General features: G+C 43.7%; 1 protein-coding gene across 7 annotated transcripts in view; it reads left to right on the forward strand.

Moving 5' to 3' along the window:
- The window catches only part of FIG4 (FIG4 phosphoinositide 5-phosphatase), a 103,800-nt gene that overhangs the window by 72,396 nt on the left and 6,764 nt on the right, over positions 1–24,640 (forward strand). For 2 of the 7 annotated variants that reach the window (XM_084827270.1, XM_084827269.1), the window contains 4 exons: positions 498–693; positions 7,183–7,265; positions 9,194–9,280; positions 19,669–22,572. In XM_084827270.1, coding sequence (XP_084683396.1) covers positions 498–693; positions 7,183–7,265; positions 9,194–9,280; positions 19,669–19,846 — 544 coding nt within the window. In that variant the 3' untranslated portion in view covers positions 19,847–22,572. Of the gene's footprint in view, positions 1–497; positions 694–1,822; positions 2,092–7,162; positions 7,268–9,193; positions 9,281–19,668; positions 22,573–24,640 lie in introns of those variants that run through there. The other 5 variants (XM_084827271.1, XM_084827273.1, XM_084827274.1 and 2 more) reach the window with 5 other exon arrangements.

Below are 24,640 nucleotides of genomic sequence, written 5' to 3' on the forward strand. Positions count from 1 at the left end.
CTGGATATGTTATCTCTTAGGGCCAGTGATGGTGGCAGCATTCTCTGTGTCTGAACCATGGTTCGGAGACTGAAAGCAGTCCATAGGTTCATGTACTCCCCTCCCAGCCCCTCCCTTTTGCGTGAAGATTCCTCACCGCCAGCAACAGCCTTTACTTTGGCTAAGGTTTAACACAAACCCCAGTTCTTTTCTAACCAGGATTTGCTAAGACTTGTGCTGCCATAAGCCTTAACTGTGGTTAAGGCTGGGATGACAGAACCTGCCAAGAGAGAAGTGGAGCCGATGGGAAAGGTAGCACACAGTCCTCTGCTTTGTTGCTCCCAATCTTTTAACAGAGTACCTAGGAAAAGCCAAACATTTGGGCTCGCTTGCATCAGGAAAGAAGACGCTTTCTTTTTTCTTTTGCCATCCGCTGCTGTCTCTTGAAGGTGACCGTAGTCAAGTCGAGCTGTCTTTTTCTTGAACTCACGATGCATAATAACTTCAATTTTCTTTAGGAACAAAAGCAATAGAGAAGAAACAGTGCTGCAGCGTAAAACTGCTGCTAGTGCTCCACCACCACCCAGTGAGGAGGCCGTGTCCAGCAGTTCCGAGGACGATTCTGGGACTGATAAAGAAGAAGAGGGGGCTGTGTCTCAGCGTTCAACACCCGTGAAGATGACAGATACGGGAGATAATGCCAAAATAACAGAAGTAAGGAATTGTGTTAACATGCACAGGAAACCATCAGTCAGTCAGTCTCTCTCTCTCTCTCTCTCTCTTTCTCTTTCTCTTTCTCTTTCTCTTTCTCTCAACCTTGTTCTAGTGTTTTATTTAATATGCATTTAAGGCTTACTGAAACATTTCTCTCTGTTTATGTACTTGAGGCTTTTCTTGCTCAGCAATAAGAAAGGTATCACATACTTTTAAAAAGGAGGCAGTGATGTTTTTAATGGGACCTTGGAAGCAGATGTAGTACTTCAAAAGCAATTTAACAAGACATTTTGGAATTGATTAGATTTCAGGCTGAAAATATACCATGAAGAACTTGATCTGTATCAGTGTTTAAATTAAACTAGGTAATTCAGCTAGGAGAGAAAGATGGGTTAATAGAGTATTGGCCTAATACAGACATATGGCTTAATAAAGCATTTTCAGATGTGAACACTAATTTTGCCAGATGATACTCTTGTGCAGACTTCAGTACAATTATAATACTTCAATATCTGGGGATGTTAATGAAGATCTGTAAACACAATAACAGGAGGCAGCTTAGCAATTTTATACCAACAATCTGGATTTTTAAGATTGCAGAAGGGAGTGAACACGGCAGGCAACTGGTAGGAAGAACACAGACTGTAATGCCACTTGTCCTGCAAAAGGTGATTATATGAGAGGAGTCTCCTGGCTCTGGCCAGTTTGCCTGCATGAGCAGTGCTTTAATGTAATATGCTTGCTCTGAGAGAATTTACTGTAGAGTAGGGCATCTTCATGAAGTCTGACCCAAACCAAACAGCTGCACCACATGATCTCTTGTAGTGTTGCAGGGGAAGCCAATCTCTTAATGAAGTACCTAGGAAAAGGTACTTTCACTTCCTCATATTACAGGCTATGCATGTAAAGCCCCATGCCCCAGAACCCGTTTTAGTCTTGCAAGGGATACTGTGGCTCACCTCTCGGATTGCACAGTAGTTCATTGGTGCCCTCGAAATACTGGTGTCCCACACAGCCAATTGGGTTGCTTGTTCTGCAGTCTGTCTGCTTTTAACAAGACATTGCAGCAACATAATTATCTTTAAAATTTGAAAAATTACAAAAATAGAAATACTTCTTCATTTTTCAGAGAGTCCTTAAGTTTAGTGATCGGCTTGCTCTGCATTCCATCTTTCTGTTGACCTACTGTTGGTGGTGTGAGAAACCATGGTTTCCTGCTATGAGAACAAACCATGGTGAGTCTCAGGCTTACACACTCGCCCCTTCTCTTTCCTCCTTTTTCAGGCTGCAAGGTGGAGAACAAAAGCTTCTGCTTTTAATTTTAAATTAACCAGTTTCCCATGACTCCCAAACTTGGGAAACTTCAGTATGTTTAAATCACGGGTACTGAGAACAAGACAGGGTCAGACTATAGTTTCAGACCAAACAAATCTCAAACCAAACAAATCAGTTCCCTATCATATGGAACTGTGGTTTGTTGAAACTTAAAAATACATCGTCTTTGTAGGTGCGAAAGAGGATGTGGTGGTGGTGATGGGGAGCACAAGCCTGAGGCTAGCCAAGACTTCCACAAGGACCCTCCTCATATTTTGGACTTCAATTCCTGTCAGCTAGCATGGCCAGTAGTCAGGAAAGCCAAGTCATGTAGTCCAAACCACCTGGAGGGCACCAGGTTGAGAAGGCTATTGTGAAAGGAAACCATGGTTTCCTGTCACATCTGAAGTGAGCGTAGAGCTTAAGATGCATGAAGGCTGTGACTGCAGCCGTAGTCTTTCCACAAGAGTATGAAAAACTCCTCTTGCAGTTATTGCCCTTTTCATATAGCACACATTGACCTCGTTCTCCTCCCTGCTGTGCTCCACTGAGGGTCAGGGCACCATCAGGAAAGGCCTGAGATGTAGGGTGGGAGGCTGGGATGGGAGCAGGGAAGTCCCATTGTGCAAGTGGAAACCTGCTTGCACAAACTCTGGATGCAACCCCATGTGACTCCAGAGTAAACACGCATAGTCACACATCTCCAAAAGGGAAGACACTGACTGTCCTTTTTTGGTATGTATCCTCAGGAAAAGTGGGTCAGTCAAGTCATCATCACAAACTAACAAAGTGAACTGATACACTTTTGTCATGAATGGAGTTTTAAGTTCCTGACAGTGAAACAAAACTGCTATTGCTACTCAAAGAATGGTCCAGTTATGGGTGACCTTCAAGGTCTTGATATGCACATAAGAAGCTATTTTAGGCACGCCAAATGTCTTGTGTTCACTCCAGGATTGTACATTTCTTCCCTTTTTCTGTAGTTCCTGTTGTCTTTCCACAAATATCATTTGAAATTATTTTAGAGGAGGCTTACCTTGTGGTGCAGGGAGCTACCACCCCAAAGTTCAAACCCCACAGGACACAAGCTAATAGTTCTAGTCTTTGAATTGTAACCCTAGAATTCAAAGTGCTTGAAATTCACCTTCTAAATTCACTGTTTCTTTGTGTATTGGCACTAATATAATTCATCTGTTCCCAAACAGACAGAATGCTAGGAAACAGTTGCCCACTGTTAATTTTTTCCATGTGATGCAGATGAATGTATTTCAACAATCAGTCTCAGACAGAATAACTATCTTCATTTGGCTATCTTCCACATAATTGAATGTGCTGTAAAGTTGGTTGAATTTACATTATTTTAATTAGCAGCTTCTTAAAAAGTTAGAAAATAAGGATTAAAGATGTATTGAAGTTGTATGTTGTAAAGCTGACTTTGTCAGTGTAGAGATCAATTAAATTCCCTTCCTGCTAAACACTAAAATTAAGGAACAGTTATAATAGGCACATAAGGTTAGCACTGTAGTCTAAAATATTCGTGTCCTCAATGTTTGAAAGAAGACATGTTATGTACCATACACTTGGTAAGTTAAGGTTCTTCGTAAAATATACAGGAATAAAGGATTATGCGTTGTACCCACACTTTACGTGAGATGCTCCAAATAAGGCCTACTCAGAGTTTCAGAACTTTTAAAACTGAAAAACCTAAACATTTCCTTTTATTATATTTTAGGGATTTGTAATTTTAATTGTGATTTTAAAGATTCTGCTCAGTCTGCAGCAGGAACCCATGAAGCAAGGAGGTTGGTGGTTGCAGCACCATGGGAAACTCCAAGTGAGCCATTTCCTAGGACAAAGCCTGGAAGTGCACTGAGGTCTTATGAGTCCCTCCATCCAGCCTACCTTTCCTGAGCGCCACCTTCCTGCTTAAAAGTGTGAATCCTTCAATGGCCAGCTCCTTGGCCTGAAAGCAAGTGACTTTTGACTCATACAAGGCTCCTTTTGGCTGCCTTTCCATCTCTCCAGGTCCCACATCCCCCCCATATACTTATTTATGTCCCTGTCCCCACCGTCCCCCAAGACCATTCATTCCACAGAAACAATCCTAAATAATGAATTTCCAGTTTTGAAACAATTATCTACGGACATCTCTAGATCTTGTATGATTATATACCATAGCATTCCACAAGTAGAAACTATTAAATTTATCTTGGCAGATCTAAGGTGATAGTCATGAAACCCACCATAGCCCCTGAAGTGATTTGCATGAGTTCCTCTGCCAGCAAGTTTATTCAATCCTACAATAGTGTTATGCTTAAATATATTAAAAAGCTAGCACCGAATTGGCAATATGTTTGTGACATGGAGAGGAGTGCAAGACTTCAATAACAGTTCCTACTACTGGGCTTCTTTAGTGTTTAAGATAAACCTTTTGCTTAATTTTATTATGTAGCACATTAACTTACCTTTAGCTTTTTGATTTAAAAAACAGTGGATTGAATGCAGAGAGCCTGCTGTACAAATGGAAGGTATTTCTGCTTATGCGTAGACCCTCCAGAGTTTCCTCTTCCCTAAAATTGACTCTGGAGGTTCCCCAACCCCCCTGGACCAGTTGAGGGTGAGAGTTGCAGACAGAGGGTTAAATCCAACATTGCCTGAGCAAACTTTCATTTGCGTGACAGAACTTTCCTGCCCTCCCCACACCCTCAGCCCCAGATCTGCTCTGCAGGATCCCCCGACACTCTGGAGCAGATTTCAGGAGGGGGAAGAAAATCTGTTGCACTGATGGAAGCTGTTAGTGGAGACTGCCATTGGATGCAGTAGGCAATAGGGCTTTTTCCCTCCTGAGAAATCACATCTGAGCTCAGTCCATTACTGGTGTTGCTCTTCTGTTTACATGGCTGTTGACCTGGCATGATCTCTGGCCTTTTCTTATCCACTTAGGCGCCTGATCTGTTCCTGACAGCACGGGGCAGAATGGCCTTGATCCATTGCCTAGCTAGCTCACTTTGCCTGCCTTTCACACATAGTAACTAGAGAGAGAGAAAATGAGTCACTGGGAGTTTATGAGAAAATACAGGAGCCACTGTAAGATAATAAAAATTGTTCCAGTAATTTTGAAGAAAAAAAGATTATTTCTTTGACAGGGTGAAATTAAAGTACGAAGACCTGTTACTCTGCCACATCCACTATTGAACACTAATGTAACTTTACATTACATTAATTTGTTCATTAAACAGCTAATTTATACTTATTTCACAAATATGCAATTCCTTTTGAAGTACAATAAAATTGTTAGAAACCTGAAAAGAAATGGCATCTATTTTTATTAAGGACACGTTTTCCTTTAATGTTTCCTTTCTGAAATGAAAGTGTATAAAATATCATGAGCCCAGATCATGCAGTATGTCTAGAAATGTTTCCAATATATGGGTGGCTAGTTGCCCTGGGATCCTTGTCAAGAAGGGCAGGAAATAAATAGATAGATAGATAGATAGATAGATAGATAGATAGATAGATAAATTCAGAGACCTCAAAGCTGTCATGCAACTGCCATTCTTTTTGCCAGAGTGTGACCGCACAATATTTTGAGAATTACACATTTTTACAAGTGGGAACTGCAACAAAAAGTTGAAGTGTGAAGTGTTCCTGTTCAAAATTCAGCCACTCATACCTTCTTCCAGGATACTCCACTCCATCCCCCTCCCCCCTGGTTTTCCATTTCTCCCCCCTCCAACAGGAAGCCAGTGTTCCATGGTCACTGAGCATGCCCAGTCCTCATTGGGCTGCTTTTGGAGGTCCCCTGAAGTTTTTTTCTAAAGTGTTTTTGTACCTTGCAGTTCCATTGACCCTGCTGATACCTCCTTTTTATGGGTGGATGCTGCTGCCCTCAGGTGCAGTGGAGAATGCTGCCCCACTGCAAATGTTGAAGTAAGAGTCAGCTGCCAGTCTCTTTGGCTTCTGTATGTGGAATGGAGGGGGCAAGCACCTTGTCCCTAGACCATCTTCTCCAGCCTGGTGCCCTCTGGGTGCTTTGGACTTCAACTTCCATCAGCCCCAACCAGCATTGCCCATAGGCAGGAATGCTAGGAGTTGTAGTCCAAAAAATCTGGAGGGCACCAGGGTAGTCTATCCATATGCTGCAAGGTGCAATATAGTAACCAATGGCCAGATTACATTTCACAGGCAAATTCATCTATTACAATTGGCCACTTCTTCTGTGGAAAGAAACCTTTGGAGAGTAATTTGAAGCACACAAGGGGTAGGTCAAAGAGAAACTCTTCCCTTGTTTTCTCACTGCCATTTCCCCCGCTCTTTTCTTCTTGTGGGGTTCCAGACATATGCTTACAAGGGCAAACCATATGGAAACGTATGGGGGCAGAGTGACAGAAGGGGGGATTAGAAACAAAAAGCAGCTGGTGGAAAAGGGTTACCCCCCTTTATTTCTCCATTCCAACGCAAACACCAAGCAGCTTTTCCCCAGCAGCAGCAGTCAGGATGCTAATACATGCATTTGTGCGTTACCTGTAGTCTTACACTGAGAGACACCTTGGACAGCCTTAGAGTTCAAGGACCAAGAGAATTACTGATTTCTTTAGCTAGAACTCTGATCAGTCACTGAGTTTAACCTGAGCTCTTGTAAGTGATAGCCTGCTTTGTCAGACGCACATCTTAACGGTGAGAAAGTAGCATGTATGTACGGGTTAATCTGGAGGATGAGATGAAACGCGTATGAAACACTGTGCAAGCAATGTCTGAAATACAAAGAAATGCTTCAGTAATACACAGTTGGCAAGAGGAGAGGTTGAGGTATATCATGCTCATTACGCATGGAATTTCCTATTGGTGGAAGAATTCTGTTAAATACTGATGTTTAACTCTCAGATATATCATCCAATAACAATTGATAACTTTAAAAAACTTGTAAAGACATCCTTCCACCTTTTCAAATAGAGGGCCTTCCTCTTCTGGAAGGGCTGTGGCTGCTGAGTGAGCATTGTAGCCCTGTGTTGCTGCTGAGTCTATTGTATGTTTATTATTATTACTATTATTTGCTATCTTTTCATTTTATTCTTTTGGATGCCTTCTTGTGCTTGGGAGAGGCAGGATATAAATGTTTCAAGCAATTTAAAATCCAAGACTTATTGTCAATAAGATTTACCTTGTTTGCTTCAGAATGTAGTGCACCCTATAAAAGATGTGTATGGGATTAATCTCTCAGAATCTCCTTCAGAAGATGATCTCAGCATTTACACAAGGTAGTACGTTTCTAATTCTCTTGCTGATGCTGACAGGGAATGTGTATGAAAAGTAAATATGGGCATGTTTCACATGTTCCAGCTATGCATGGCGAAGTTCCATTTGCTTCAATGGAGGTGTTAACAATGTGTTTACATCTCTCTTATTAAAGTCAATAGATCTCTAAAAGTGCACACTTTTTGGCTAGATTGTGCTCACTGGTTGTCTATAAAATATATATCTAGTTGTGCAGCAGCCCCCTCCCCCATTTTAAAAAAAACATTCCATTCTACCTTCAAGGAGCTTAGGGTGGTATACGTGATCCCGACCCCATTTTGTATTTAAAACCACCTTGTGGGGCAGTTTAGGTTGAGAGATAATGACTAGACCAAGGCCACACAGTAAGCTTCATGACTGAATGGGGATTTGGACCCGGAACTACCCAGTCCTAAGTGTAAAACTCTAGCCGGTACAGCACATTGGCTCTAAGGTTTAAATGCAGTGTTGCTGCAGCTAAAGCCTGGGAAGCTACGCAGGGTTCTGACATCCTTTGTACTGCACAACACACACCCAGTTTTCTGTCTCTGCCTGATCTTGCTATTACTGTGCAGACCTCAGTGGCTTCTGTGGGGTCCATAGTAATTCATGGAAGGGAACGGGGGCACATTCTACCAGCCGTTGTGTTCTCCTACCAACATGGGATCTTTAAGCCTGATCCTGTACGCTGCTGTGCCCACACGGCATAGAGAACTAGGCCATTAAGTTTTAATTTAAACTCAGAAGATCAAGTGCTGTTGAGTTGGAAACGCTGAGACTACTTTTAAGTCCTGTGCAAAACTGCATGCAGGTAAGGTTCTTTGACACCTGCGAGACACATAAGTGAATATAGACCAGGGGTGTTGAACCTCCTTCAGCCCAAGGGCCAAATTCAGTTTCAGAGAAGCTCTTGGGGGCCACATTGCAGTGATGGGTGGGGCCAAAGGCAAAAGGGGGCTGGGCCCAAAATGCAAAAAACACCAGCATATTCTAGCTTAAAGCTCTTTCTGCCAGTAACCAAGCCTTAGGAGAGGCATTTCACCTTTTCAAAATGGGGGGGGGGGATGCCGCAAAAGCTGGGAAACCACCCAATAAGCAGTGTTCAGGGGAAAGGGGCGGGGCCTGGGAAGTGGGTGTGGCCGCATGGAGAACCCCAGACTGGCTGGATTTGGCCCTGTAGGCTTGCGGTTCAGCACCCCTGACATAGACCACTGCATACTAAGTGATAAATTACCACTGTGTGCATGTCACACTTGGTTGGCCATTTGTCTCCATTGTCCCGCTGCATGATAAGGAGAACTTTATCACACTTTCACCAGACTTGGAACCCATTACTAGGCAAGTGAGGGCTTTCCCTCCCTGGAGGTCTTCAAGCATAGACTGGACAGCCATCTGTTGGTGATGTTCTAGATCTTAATTTCCTACATCGAAAAGGTATTAGATTGTGTGTGTGTGTTTGTGTGTGTGTGTGTGTCCCTTTCCAGCTCTCTGATTCTCACCAGATGAAATCTGGGGAAGCAAGAGCTGTCCAACAATTCCCCTTATTATGTGGTTACACATGTGCCGTGGTAAGGAATGGAATCGCTATGGAAATGGCTGTCTGTTTCCATTCTGTGATTCCTTGATTAAACTTCATTGGGCTTTTAGTGAAATTCATAACAAAAGGAAGCCTTGAAGGGCCTCAAAGTACCTACACTAAAGTAGATTAAAAAAAAAAGATCAGAATTACCGCATTACTCACCCACAGTATTAGTTTCAAGGAAAGTGTGGTGTATGTTCCAGCTGCACTTAATGGTACTTGATGTCCCTTACTTAAAACTGTATGACTCTTACTAAGTCTGCAAGAGACATGTTATTTTCATTATTTCAGAAAGTTCTTTTCCCCTTCTGCTTTTTCTGTGTCTATTCATAGGTTTGTTCAGTTGGGCCAGAGTCAACACAAGCAAGACGAGAGTCACCAACTTCTTTGTTCTAAACACTTAGATGGGGTCATAAATTTGTAAGTCCTGGTCATTCTGTCCTGATTTTTCTACTCATGTGGTGGTTCCAAAGCCTCTTCCCCATTTTCTTCTCTCTCGCTCTCTCCCTCTCCCTCTCCCTCTCTCTGTCTCTGTTTGTAGATGTTAACTAGGCTCTGTAATTTCAAAGACTGCTCTTTTTTTATGTATTTCATAAAATAGTTGACAAAACCAAAGTGGTATGTAAGAAAAAAAAACATATTATTTATTACATTTCTATACTGCCCCCATAGCCAAATCTCTCTGGGTGGTTTACAGAAGTTGAAACATTAAAATACAATATACAAAGTTTAAAAGCCATTTACATAAAATCACACATAAACAACATATAACTAAAAACAATCTTGAACAGTCAGTCATAACTAAAGACACATCCAGGACCGATTAAAACTCATCAAGTGCTGCCAAATGCCTGGGAAAAGAGACAGGTTTTAACCTGGTGCCGAAAAGATAACAATGTTGGTGCCAGGCAGACCTCATTGGGGAGCTTGTTCCACAGATGGGGGGCAACCACTGAGAAGGCCCTCTCCCTCGTTGCTACCTTCCAAGCTTCCCTTGGAGGAGGCACTCGGAGGAGAACCTTAGATGCTGAACGTAGAGTACAGGTAGGTTCATTTCGGGAGAGGCGTGCTGTCAGGTATTGCGGTCCAAAGCCGTGTAGGGCTTTGTAGGTTAAAACCAGCACCTTGAATTGAGCTTGGAAACATATAGGCAGGCAGTGCAAGTGGGCCAGAGTTGGTCTTATATGTGCGGACCTTCTGGACCCTGTTAGCAATCTGGCTGTTGCATTTTGCATGAGCTGCAGCTTCCGAACCATCTTCAAAGGCAGCCCCACGTAGAGTGCATTGCAGTAATCTAACTTGGAGGTTACCAGAGCATAGACAACTGAAGCCGGGTTATCCCTGTCCAGATAGGGGTGTAGCTGGGCCACCCACTGAAGTTGGTAGAAGGCACTCCATATCACTGAGGCCACCTGAGCCTCAAGTGACAAAGATGGTTCCAGGGGGACACCCAAGCTATGGACCTGCTCCTACAGGGGGAGTGCAGTCCCATCCAGAACAGGTTGAGCACCCTCCATCCGGTCAGCAGAACCATCTGCCAACAGCATCTCAGTCTTGTCTGGATTGAGCTTCAGTTTATTAGCCCTCATCCAGTCCATTGTTGCAGCCAGGCACTGATTCAGCACATCCACAGTCTCACCTGAAGAAGATGAAAAGGAGAAATAGAGCTGCGTGTCATCAGCATACTGATGACAGCGCACTCCAAAACTCCGGATGACCACACTCAACAGTTTCACATTGATGTTGAACAGCATGGGGGACAAAACTGACCCCTGTGGAACCCCATATTGGAGAATCCACAGGGCCAAGCAGTGTTCTTCAAGCACCACCTTCTGGAGCTGACCCTCCAAGTAGGAGCGAAATACTGCAACACAGTGCCTCCCACTCCCAACTCAGTGAGCCATCCCAGAAGGATAGCATGGTTGATGGTATTGAAAACCGCTGAGAGACCAAGGAGAATCAACAGGGTCACACTACTCCCGTATTTCTCCTGATATAGGTCATCATACAGGGCAGCCAAGCTATTTCCATGCCAAAACCCGGCCTGAAGCCCAACTGGATCCAGATAATTGGTCTCATCCAAGAGCATCTAGAGCTGGCTTGCAACCACCCGCTCAAGGACCTTTCCCAGGAATGGAACGTTTGCAACCAGCCTATAATTATTAAGGTTTTCCAGATCTAGGGAGAATTTCTTCAGGAGCAGTCTCACCACCGCCTCTTTTAGGCAGCCCGGAACCACTCCTCACAAGGAGGTATTAATCACCTTCCTAGCCCAGCCTGTTGTTCCCTCCCTGCTGGTTTTTATGGGTGTGTGTGGGGGGGACAATTTATAATTGTGACCATTGAATGGAGGCACTGAGCTGGAGCTATGCAGGGAATAGTATACTGCGAGAGCAGGGCAAACATGTCGAATTGATAAGGAACAATTGAAGGTGGTGATTGCAGATTCCCCAGGGCACACAGAAGCAGCAGAGTTGAGAACAATGCTTCCAAGAAGGCCACTGGTTCAGTAGACTGGAGGTTACTGGTTCCTTGTATAAATGCTTCTCCATATTTAAAAAAACAAAAAACATCTCTTATAGTTTGAAATTAACGCATCAGGGAAAGGACTACCTTAAAACTTACTCCCTAATGTGCTAGTTTTCCAAGTACAAGGAGTTGTAACTCCCCATCTGTAGTCTAAAAGTGGTATAGGCCCCCAAAACCTACTATGTGATTATTCTGAATGTGTATATCAGGGCCGGCCCTCCCATGAAGCAGGGTGAGGACCTGCATCAGGTGACAGGGCAATAGGAGTGGCAAATTGTGCTGCTTCAACCCCCTCCCCCAGGAGGTTCCACTGCCACCTCCAATGGATGCTCTGGAGAGCCCTGTCTGTCGCTCTCCTGGCATGGCATTTGCTGGAGCGAGAGTGTGGCTGGTGGGTCTCTTTAGAACAACCACCCACCCACTGTTTCCTTTTTTGCACAGAGAGCCATGCAGCTGGAAAAAGCGGTTGTGGGGGCTCACCCAGGTCTCAAGATGAGGCAAACAGAGGGCAGGTGGTGCAAAAGGGGGTGCAGGACGGGGGGGGGGGATGGGATGCAGTAGCAAGGGGTGTGATGCAGTGGAGATTGCACATGTTCTCTCCCTCCTCAGGCAGTGTGAGAGCTGGTGTAGATTGGTTCCAAGCTACATTGATTGCAATAGGACTTAAGTATGAATAATTGTTTCAGTAGTCAGTGTGTTTCACATAGAGGGTCATAGGTTAATTTTTAAGATACTGTAATTGTAGGCTTTAAACCAGGTAACTTTTTAAAAAGAACAGATTGTTAAAAACAAACATTTAATTTAAATAAGGTCCTATTTGCAGAGTTGAGGTGGAAGGGGGAAGCACTTTTTGTGAGAGTTTTTGTAAGCTGGGAAAAGCGCGCACCCATTTCTGCAACTTTACTGGGGGAAGCCCTCACCCATTCAGAACTAAAGTAGGAAACATTGCCCTCACTCTGAATTGGCTTGGTGATTATTTTTCGTGGCCACATCTGATAGGCTTTGTGACTTCATGATGTCTGTATGCTGTTTGTGGGATCCCAGACTGGCTGGGATCACATACCAGAAAGACGGAGCCTTGGTTTCAAAGAAAAACACCAGCAAAATCAGCAACAAACAGCTGGTGAAAAAGATGAGTAGATGGAGTGCAGGGAGTTGGTGACTTCAGACCCCCTTCCTAAAGCATTTTTTTAGTGCTGAAAATGTTCACCAGTGAAGATTTTGGCACAGGTTTATTTGCTTTAAAATTTACTTTCATTCAACCTGGGCTTGTAGCAATTAAGGGCTGAAGCAGGCCAATTTTTTCAGCCCTTGGTGAAACTAGGAGAGGAGGGGATTAGGGAAAGAGAAGTTTAATAAAGATGAAAGTGAACAAGGAGAGGCAAGTTATGTGTATGAGGACTTCAATATCACTTTAGAAAATTGTAAGAGAAAGCTGAAAATTGGCAAAATAACATATAGATGTGTGTCCAAACTAATTTTTGTCCCCCAAAATGGTGGGCCTCTCTCCATCTGCCATTACATCGCCTGCTGTCGCAGATCCATACTTTTAACTTAGCTTTGTAGTTGTTTAAATTTTGTATTGCTTGAAAAACAATTTTGCATTGTTTTTATCCAGTTTTCAAGCGCTGTTGTCTATCTTCCCCTTCCCCCGCACTCCTATATTTATATTTTCCCATTAATATAAATATTCTTATATAACCATAATTATCATGGAAAATATCTGTATTGTTCATTATGGTAGTTTTGCATATTTAAGTAAGTTGCCTGCACTGTATTATCTATCCAAGTGGCAATGGAGAAGGAAGGCCAGGCAAAGCACACTATGTATACTGGTGGTTTGCAGTGCAGATTGCAGCGCTTGAGCTTTGTACATAAAATGTCAAATTGATGCACAGGCTGCTCCTTATTCCTTGGATCCACAGGGCTGAAGAAGTGTTACCATTTTTTAAAAAGATGCACAGACTCCCCAGTTCTATGGTAGTAAAAGTTATGTCAAATAGAGATGCAGTAATTTATTTTAGAAAACTGTCCCAACATACATTCTCAGGGGTTTCCCCCCCACTTCACCCAACATGTTAAAGAGGAAAGATACCCATGCAAGATAGTAATAATAGGGGCAACAACACAATGTCATTTTTAGGAAGTCTTTCCTCAAATGTAAGGGTAGTGACAGAGAAAATATCTTTTAAGAGAACTGAGACTGGTTTGAAAGAGGCTTAGCTTCCCATGTGGTGTACATATAGGCCCAATTTGCACATCGGAATATCCCACAGTTAACAAACTGTGGGTTGTTGAGATGATGAGTGAGAGTGAATGTGCATGCTGGATTGGAAAAAATCAACTTATATCCCCATACCAAAACAGGGAAGCACCAAAGAATATTCAAACTATCGAACAGTGGCACTTATTTCACATGCCAGTAAGGTAATGCTCAAGATCTTGCAAGGTAGACTCCAGCAATTCATGGAACGAGAATTGCCAGATGTACAAGCTGGGTTTAGAAAAGGCAGAGGAACTAGAGACCGAATTGCCAATATCCGCTGGATAATGGAGAAAGCCAGGGAGTTTCAGAAAAACATCTATTTCTGTTCTATTGACGCAACCTATGTCTGCGAGAGCTGGACCATAAGGAAGGCTGAGTGAAGGAAGATAGATGCTTTTGAACTGTGGTGCTGGAGGAACATTCTGAGAGTGCCTTGGACTGCAAGAAGATCAAACCAGTCCATACTCCAGGAAATAAAGCCAGACTGCTCACTTGAGGGAAGGATATTAAAGGCAAAACTGAAGTACTCTGGCCCCATAATGAGAAGACAGGATACCCTGGAGAAGATGTTGATGCTAGGGAAAGTGGAAGGCAAAAGGAAGAGGGGCCGACCAAGGGCAAGATGGATGGATGATATTCTGGACGTGACGGACTCGACCTTGGGGGAGCTGGGGGTGGCGACGGCCGACAGGAAGCTCTGGCGTGAGCTGGTCCATGAAGTCACGAAGAACACATCACAAGCAATGATCTCTCTTTCAGACCACATTCAACTCTCTCAAAGGATCTCTAGTCCATCTCTCACCTAAGTTGGTATGTGTACAAAATGAAAGTTGCAGGCTTACTTGTAATATTTTATGGAATCCTTGGAACAACATGACAGCTTACATTTTTAGGTGAGTCTGTCAACTGCAAAGTACAGACAATTCCTGATTTATATTAAAACAATACATATGCTGTAGTTTTTACTGGCAAAAGGTGACTCTTCATTTAGATGCAGTGCATTGTTGCTAAGATACGAACAAATTAAGCATTTAGCACTATTTTATAAAAAAATATTCTCTGCAATTCAAAATATATTGTTTTCTTGTAATAGACAAAGTTGAAGAAAACGAATGAAAAACAGCCAGTGAAAAATAGACAAGCTGTAAACTAAATTCTTAATTTGAGTGAATAAGGCCCATACTATGAAAAGTTCACACACTGACCTGGTTTGCACGACATGACAACCCATGGTGGGCTGTCAGCCTTGTTTGTTTCAGAATGGCTTGGCATGATATCCAAACCTAGCATGGTAGCTTCAGCGTGGTTTATTAACCATGCACAAGTCACTCTGAGAACCCATAGCTTGTTGTTGGGTTGTTGGCGGTGGCTTGCTTTCAGAGTGGCTTTCCGTGACGTGTGAACCTGGCACAATGGGGGCACCACTATTCCAGTGACTTGGAGCAGAAGGAGATACGGCAGGAGGAGGGGGTTGGGACATGAAAGTAGAATGGGCCACAGGTGTTTATACGCTGTTCCCCTTCTACCCCCCTCCTCTAGCTCTCATGTAGCTGGTAGCTCTTCCACTGTGCCCTCCTGTCTTGCAGTGCTGCTATTTAACGCCAGATCGGTCTGCAATAAGACCACACTCATTCACGATTTAATCATGAATGAGAGGGCCAACCTGGCATGTATTACTGAGTCTTGGGTGGGTGAGCTGGGTGGAGTCAACTTGACTCAGCTCTGCCCACCCGGGTACTCAGTGCAGCACCAACATAGGTTGGAGGGCCGGGGGCGGGGGGAGTTGCCATGGTTCATAGAACTTCGATCTCTATTACCAGGAGACCACTCCACCTTGGAGTGGGCCTTGAGGGGTTGCACCTGGTGTTGGGCCATAGAGACAGATTGGGGATGCTGCTGGTGTACCGCCCACCCTGCTGCCCAGCATCCTCCTTGACTGGGCTGGCGGAGGCAGTTGCAAGTGTGGCATGGGAGGAACCCAGGATGGTGGTTCTGGGTGACTTCAATTTCCATGCTGAGGCTGTCTCCGGAGTTCCAGCTCAGGACTTCATGGCCTCCATGACAACCATGGGGCTGTCTCAGTATGTCATCGGCCCAACACATGAAGCAGGGCACACCCTTGATTTGGTTTTTGCTCCAACTTGGGAGATGGGTAGTCTGAAGATTGGGGAGCTCCAAGTAACCCCATTGTCATGGTCAGACCATTTCCTGGTGAGATTTGAACTTATGGCATTACTCTGCTCCTGCGGTGGTGGAGGACCTATTCGGATGGTCCGCCCCAGGAGACTGATGAAATCCAATAGATTTCTGAATGCTCTTGGGGATTTCCCAGTGGAGAGAGCTGGTGATCCAGCCGAGGCCCTAGCCTCACTGTGGAACAGTGAGATACGGAGGGCCATTGAATTGATTGCACCTGAGTGCCCTCTCCAGCACTGTGGAGCCCGTTCTCCTCCCTGGTATACTGGGGAGCTATGGTCAGTGAAACAGGCTGGACACCAGCTAGAGTGCAAATGGTGCAAGACTTGAAGTGAAGACAACCGAGCATGCTCTAGAGTGCATAATCGTGGCAGTGCGGGCAGCAAAGAAGGTTTATTTTGCTGCCTCCATTGTGTCCTCAAGTAGCCATCCAGCGGAGCTCTTCCAGGTGGTCTGGCAGTTGTTAACATCTTCCCCAGTAAATGGGGCCCTGACCCTGTGAAGGACCCACTGTGACCTTTTTGCATCGCACTTTGAGGACAAAATTGCTTGTCTCCACAGCGACCTTGATGCTGTTGTTAGTGCAGTACCAGTTGAGGTGTCTGATGCCACCACCTGCCCGATTTTGTGGGATCACTTCCAGTTGTTACTGCCTGATGATGTGGACAAGATGCTTGCAATAAAGCGACCGACCATGTGCCCTCTTGATCCCTGTCCCTCCTGGCTAATAAAAGCTAGTCGAGGGGGTATGACTGGATCGGTCCAGGGAGTGATAAATGCTTCCCTACGGGAAGGGGTGGTCCCTGCTGTCCTTAAGGAGTGCAGCCATTCCTGAAGAAGCCCACTCTGGACCCAACGGTATTTGACAACTACTGCCCAGTTGCAAATACCCCTTTTGTAGGGAAGGTACTTGAGAGGGTCGTGGCAGACCAACTGCAAGCACTCTTGGTGGATACTGATTATCTAGATCCATTTCAATCTGGGTTTCGTCCTGGTTACGGGACTGAATCAGCCTTGGTCGCCCCGATGGATGACCTTTATCGAGAGAGGGACAGGGGGAGTGCAACCCTGTTAACTCTGCTCGATCTCTCATCGGCTTTTGATACCATCAACCATGGTATCCTCCTGGATCGACTCTGTGGGATGGGTATTGGAGGCACTGTGCTACAGTGGTTCCGGTCTTACCTATGGAGCCGATTTCAGACAGTGACATTGGGTGACTATTCCTCAGCCCCTTGGCAATTGAGCTATGGGGTTCCGCAGGGTACCATCTTGTCCCCAGTGTTGTTTAACATCTATATGAAGCCACTGGGAGTGGTCGTTAGGGGATTTGGAGCTAAATGCCATCAGTATGCTGATGATCTCCCTGTGACATCGGAATCAGGAGAGGCTGTGCAAGTCCTGAATCAGTGCCTAGACTCAGTAATGGGCTGGATGAGGGCCAATAAACTGAAGCTGAACTCTGGCAAGATGGAAGCCCTATGGGTGAGGGGTTCCCGGGTCCAGGAGATAGGCTCACTGCCTGTTCTGGATGGGGTTGCACTCCTTCTGAAAGATCATGTCTGTAGTCTGGGGGTACTCCTAGATCCATCATTGTTGCTGGATGCTCAAGTGGTCACGGCGGCTCAGAGTGCCTTTTACCAGCTTCTGCTGGTTCACCAGCTACAGCCTCTCCTGGACAGGGATAGCTTGACCACGGTGGTACAGGCATTAGTAACCGCAAGACTGGATTACTGCAACGTGCTCCATGTGGGGCTGCCCTTTAAGCTGATCCAGAAGCTGGAGCTAGTGTCAGGGTGGAAACTGAGCCCAGAGAGCCTCAGAGCAGTTCGGATTCTGAGGAGGAACAGCTCTCCATGGGGGAGGGGCCAGCTCATACCTCACAAGCTCAGCACCTGGCAGCGATTCCTCCTGCCAGCATTCCAGAGATAGATAGCGACCCGGGTAGTGAGGGAATGCGGGAGGGGGGCTTCTTAGATGCTCGACGCAGACGCAAAGAGCGACAAGCGATGGAGGGCGCGGAAAGGAGGCGTAGCGCCCGTTTGGCGCGCAAGCAACGGCTGCCTCCCATGGACCCAAGGGAAAGAGGGAGGATCTCTCCCTAGCCCATAAGTTCTGGGTCTTCAAGTGACTCTCTTTCAAACGGGGATCAACTGACTACTTGAAGCTTAGGCTACCCTGCTGTTCCTTGCTTTAGTCACTGGTGATTAGCATCTGAAAGAGTCATTAAGTTGTAAAAGGATTAAAGCTTTGAAAAGAAACCCTTTCATCTGTGTCTTGAGTTGGCTATTGGAATCTACTGGGAGAAGCCGCCAGAGCGCTCCTGACAGCTAGTACAGAACGCAGCAGCTCGGCTGTTGTCGGGAGCTGCCCATTTTCAGCATGTAACTCTTTTGCTGAGGGAACTGCACTGGCTGCCTATTCACTACCGGCCAGTACACTAGTACTAGTATTAGTATTACCTTTGTACACTAGTACTAGTATTTGTACTAGTGTACAAAGCCCGAAACAACTTGGGACCAGGATACCTGAGAGAGCGCCTCCTTCCTTACCAACCTGCCCGGACACTGAAGTCATCAGAGGGCACATTCCTGGTGGTTCCAATGCACCCAGGGCCCAGTTGGAGTCCACCAGGAAAAGAGCCTTCGGTGTGGTGGCCCCCTTCCTGTAGAATTCCCTGCCTTTAGAGGTCAGGCAGGCACCAACATTGTGTTTCTTTTGGCGCCTCCTGAAGACATTGTTATTTCAAGAGGCCTTCCTTGCATGACCAGCCATGGTTTGTTAAATTCCACTTTGTTGGGGTTTGTCTTTTTTTTTTTTCAAAAATGTTCTAACTCTTTTAACCTGTTTATTCTTTTATCATGTTGTTCACCGCTCTGAAATCTTCTGATATGGAGCGGTATATAAATATTGTAAATAAATAAAATAATGGGTTGTGCATGGCTTGTGTGCCAAAAGGCTACAGAGTCACTTGGCAAGAGTGGCAGAAAACCTGACCACTCCATTTGCTGCCTCACAAACTCGCTAGCCATATGTCATGCTGGTAGCGCCTCGTGTGGCCAATTACAGTTCATGTTTGGAATTGCTGCTCGCTCTGCATGAATGGGAGAATTGTACAAATCAAGCAGCAATTGACCATGAAATTTGCACAGATTTCTTAATTTGCGGGCTGCTTTTTTACTTTCCAGAATTGTACACAAATTTAGTCATACAAAAATATGGGAGGGAAAACCCAGAGATAAAAAATATACATTTCCCCCCCATAGTCCAAAGTGTCAATGCAGGTTTGGGGAGGATTTGCACTTTTGGACCTTTCTTTTCACTTTTGGGGAGATCTATGCAAATTTGCTTTAACTAGTGTGCATTAGTGCACATTAACTAGTGCGCAAATCTTCCAAGCCCCCAATTACATCTCACTTTTAGTTCCTGTATTTGAAGCTTTGGGAACCACTGTTCAATGGCAGGTCCCTTGGGGAGTGTGTGTGTTTTTTTGGGAGGTGGGATTTAAAATCACTAGTGACATCACTGCATAAGCGTGGCCCATCACAGCTGCCACTAAAGCATATAAGGCCTATGTCACTTACTCAATTTTAAATTACTTTGGGTTGAATCCAGACCTAGTCATATTTTGGGTGGACCCACTGAAATCAATGGGACTAACTTAAGTCTGGATCCCTTGTGTATTGTTAGGAAATGGAATCGTTTGAGCTTGTACAGTTGATCTCTATTGAAAGAGATTTCTGTGCCGAATTTCTCCCTCTTTTGTATTATTCCTCTTGAGTTTAACAGTAGCTTCATTTATTCTTTCTTCTTGCAGAACACACATTTCTGCTTTCTCCCAAGACAACATTTATGAAGTTCAGCCTCCTAAAGTGGACAGGAAATCTATTGAGATCTTTCACGCTCACATCCAAGCTGGCAAGGGCATCATGCAACTATTGGGAAAAGACGACATTTTCTTGTACCGAGAATACATTAGAAACAGATACATGTGAAAAACGGCTGTGTTCAACTCCTATGAGTGCTATGTCACAGAGTCCCAAAAAATATATTGAAGGAGAACTCATTGGGGAAGCACCATGGGTGTTCATACATGTAATTCCCTAGCCCCTCCCTATGACGGATGACATAATCCAGCTCTCCCCACCCTGGTGCCCTTTAGATGTGTTGGACTGCAACTCCCATAATTCCCAGCCATTGGCCATGCTGGCTGGGAATTATGGGAGTTGCAGTCCAACACAACTGGGGGGGTGCTAGTTTGGGGAAGGCTGGCATAATCTGGCATGGTTTTGCAGTGCTGAATAGGAATTCTTTCTTTCTTTCTTTCTTTCTTTCTTTCTTTCTTTCTTTCTTTCTTTCTTTCTTTCTTTCTTCTCCCCTCCCCAGAAGTAAGTGTAAAAACAAATGGCTAAAAACTCAAAACAAAAGTACCACCCTTCCCTTTCAGAAGCAAGAGAGAGTGCATATTGATAATGTTTGTAAATTGTTGACATTGTGTTCTCTTTAATTATGTATGTTGTCTGGCTCAAGTTATGGATACTCAAGTAAATGGAAATGAATCCAATACATATAGCCAATGAGAGTGGTTGAGAATTGCTTTTCTCCACTACGGTTTTGGGCCGTTCTTGAGTTTGTCTAAGTAGTGTTTGTTATGTGACCACAAATAATGTATGTTTTGGTTCATGTGCTTTGAAAGAAAATACCGGTTATAAGACATGTCCATCCAAGATGTTCATTGGGCATGATCTGAGGCCATTTTATAAAAATCTATCTAGTGAACGTTTCTCAATAGCAAGAAGTGCAGAACAGGTTAAGTAATTATACTGGGAACTGAAACTCTTGCTCCATCTCTCTCTCTCTCTCTCGTTGCTGTGGGCAGAGTCCCAGCGGCATTGCTAGAAACGTTATTGTGTGCTGCAGAGTAATTTCTAAAACTTCCCCGTTAGAGCAGAGTGTCATTAAAAATGTATTTGATAAAGTAGTGGTGGGCTTTGTGATTAGGTAATAAAGAGGAGAACATGCCGTGGCTTGCGAGATGTGGAGTACTGCATTTATGTATGTCGGTTGTAATTCTGGAGCAGTAGCACTCTCTCACCAGGCAATTGTAAATTATATGAGAAGTGTATTACTGTTGGATTCAGGAATAATGGAACATGCCTGTCTATTGGCTGATTGGTGAGGAATTCAGGGTTCCCCCCATTAGTATCGTGTTCTTTGGCACACAGTCTGCACTGGATTTGTGTTGTTGACAAGTGTCTGGTTTTGACATTGAGCAGTCACAGTCCACTCTTAAGTTAAATTGGTCAGAATCCACAAACAGCAATTTACACCAGGAAAGCTCTTCTCAGGAGATTTTCTTTTGCTACCTAGATCCTTTATTGTCATAAGAATGAACTTTTCTTTAAATGACATTAAATGACATTACTGGAAGAAAACATGATGAGTTGTGGAGCCAGGGACTTACTGCAGCAGCAGCACTTAGAGGCACAAAAAAGCTAGCTGGAGGCATCACCAGCATCCCCTGTTGACCATTATTTAACAAGAGCCACCGGGTCTAGCCTTTTGGCAAGTAGCCACCTGCCTAGTGTTCAGTAATGGCCAAGCAAGAGACCATGTGACAAATAATCTGACAAATTCACTGACAAATAAGCCAGTCAGTCTAGTAGCTACATGCTCAGTGGGAAGTAACTGAAGTGAGGCTAGCAAAAGTTACCCAGTACAAGCAGCTGGCACGGCAAAGACTTTCCAGTAGCCACATTAGCACAGCACTCTTAAGCCAGAACTCTTTAGAACCCTGGCTTAGGCTCTAAAGCAGGTGTGCTCATGCATGCCATCAGATCACTCCCAGTTGGCTTTTCCTGCAAGAAGGAGTTAAACTAACCAGGAACTCACCAGGGCAGAAAAGCTTAGCACTGCATCTGAACCTGGAGCATGAGTTGCTGATCCTCTAATAAGCCTGAATCCAGAAACCAACTTCAAATCCTGGCACTAAACTCTGGCTTGTCCATGGAGCGACGTGCCAGGAGTCCCAGTTTGGATATGACAGTACGTTTTTCTGCCCATTTAAGGTCCTGGTTAGTTTAACCATTCCCATTTGCAGAAAGAGCTAAGGGGAAGCAATTGAACAGCATGCACCCACATACTTCCTCATAACAAAGCATTTTGTGTGAACGTGGCCAATGTGTGGTAATCTATTTTGCACACATTCCAGCCCCACTATCACTGCATTTATGATTTTTCAGACCTTGGTTAAATCTAATTGCCTGTTCTAAAGATTCCAGATCTTACCCTGAGTTGCATTTAGAATATTTCTTTTGCAAGTAGTTTATCTTTTTTGTAGAGTATATAGAAACACTTTACATTTTTTTAAAAGCTAGCATTAATCAGCAAACATTTGCTTTGTAAAAAGCAAGAAAGAATAGATCACTTTTAAGGAGCACATATGCTCAGGTACATTCCTATCTAAGGTCACAATTTCTCTTTACAATTGCGTCTAGTTTTAATAGATTCAAGACACAAATTCCATTTGTATGGGAGTGATTATCTTTTAATGGATGGAAAAAGATCTTCTATGTGCAAATTTTTTTCTACAACATACTTGCTATAATGTAGTACGTTAATGATCTTCCTATATTTGTGGTAAATGCTGTTTAAAGTTTAAAACTTTAGATTAATATATGTGGTTCACTTCTCATAGCTAACCTTATTTTCTTTTTTTCTATACACTGAATATTTGTGTCTGTAGATAAATAGATTTCCCAGTCCAAGAAAAATAAACTGTAACGGTTAACATACTGCTTGTAAAAAGAAAACTAAAGTGTATGTGTGTTTTTTAATTGAAATAGCTGTCTTCGAAAAGAAAGGGGTATTTTCCCAGTTTAATTCTGTGCTGAAAAATTCACTGCAGTGCAGTTATATGCTATGTTTTTTCCCATTTTTTAATTATGAGTTTTAACAAAACAAACAAAAACAACAAAACCAAAAAATAAAAAATATAACATATTCTAAAATCCTCAGTTTCAAATATTTCAATATTCTAGGGAGAAAAACAGAAAAAGAGTAGATAAACTTAACTTAAACTTAAAGAATTTAACTTCAAACTTAAAGAATAGATAACATAAACTTCAGTAAAACCAGACCAGATATCCACATACAGTCATGTGAAAAAGAAAGTACACCCTCTTTGAGTTCTATGGTTTTATGTATCAGGACGTAATAAAAATCATCTGGTCCTTAGCAGGTCTTAAAATTAGGTAAATACAACCTCAGATGAACAACAACACATGGCATATTATGCCATGTCATTTATTTTACAGAAATAAAGCCAAAATGGAGAAGCCATGTGAGAAAAACTAAGTACACCTTATGATTCAGTAGCTTGTAGAACCACCTTTAGCAGCAATAACCTGAAGTAATTGTTTTCTGTATGACTGTCAGTCTCTCGGCTTTACAAGTAGCTAAGGAAAGAAGGGAAGCGAAAAGCAAGGGAGAAAGGGGAAGAAATATCCAACTGAATGCAGAGTTCCAGAGAATAGCAAGGAGAGACAAGAAGGCCTTCTTAAATGAACAATGCAAAGAAATCGAGGAAAACAACAGAATGGGAAAGACTAGAGATCTCTTCAAGAAAATTGGAGATCTCAAGGGAACGTTTTGTGCAAAGACGGGCATGATAAAGGACAAAGAAGGCAGGCACCTAACAGATGCAGATGAGATTAAGAAGAGGTGGAAAGAATACACAGAAGAACTATACAGGAAATAACTGAATGTCCCTGATAGCCATGATAGTGCGGTCACTGAACTTGAGCCGGACATCCTAGAGAGTGAAGTCAAGTGGGCCTTAGGAAGCATTACTAACAACAAAGCTAGTGGAGATGACAGTATTCCAGCTGAGCTATTTAAAATCCTAAAAGATGATGCTGTTAAAGTGCTGCATTCAATATGCCAACACATTTGGCACACTCAACAGTGGCCGCAAGACTGGAAAAGGTCAGTTTACATTCCAATTCCAAAGAAGGGCAACGCCAAAGACTGTTCAACTACTGCACAATTGTGCTCATTTCACATACCAGCAAGGTGATGCTCAAAATCCTACAAGCTAGGCTTCAGCAGTATGCGAACTGAGAACTACCGGAAGTACAAGCTGGGTTTCGAAGAGGCAGAGGAACGAGAGATCAAATTGCCCACATTCGCTTGATCATGGAGAAAGCAAGAGAATTCCAGAAAAATGCCTATTTCTGCTTCATTGACTATGCTAAAGCCTTTGATTGTGTGGATCACAACAAACTGTGGCAAATTCTTAAAGTGATGGGAGTACCAGACCACCTTACCTGTCTCCTGAGAAACCTGTATGAGGGTCAAGAAGCAACAGTAAGAACCAGAGGTGGAACAACCGATTGGTTCAAAATTGGGAAAGGAGTACGACAAGGCTGCATATTGTCACCCTGCTTATTTAACTTATATGCAGAGTACATCATGAGAAATGCCGGGTTGGATGAATCAGAGGTCGGAATTAAGATTGCTGGGAGAATTATCAACAACCTCCAATATGCAGACGATAGCACCCTAATGGCAGAAAGCGAAGAGGATCTAAAGAGCCTCTTGTTGAGGGTGAAAGTGGAGAGTGCAAAAGCTGGTTTGAAACTCAACATTAAAAAAACTAAGATCATGTCATCTGGCCCTATCACTTCCTGGCATATAGAAGGGGAAGAAATGGAAGCAGTGACAGATTTTACTTTCTTGGGCTCCGAGATCACCGCAGACGGTGACTGTAGCCATGAAATTAAAAGACG

Source organism: Heloderma suspectum, chromosome 1, assembly GCF_057233095.1.
Source record: "Heloderma suspectum isolate Gila_16-S chromosome 1, 16-S_ref, whole genome shotgun sequence".
In the NCBI taxonomy this organism is placed as follows: domain Eukaryota; kingdom Metazoa; phylum Chordata; class Lepidosauria; order Squamata; family Helodermatidae; genus Heloderma; species Heloderma suspectum.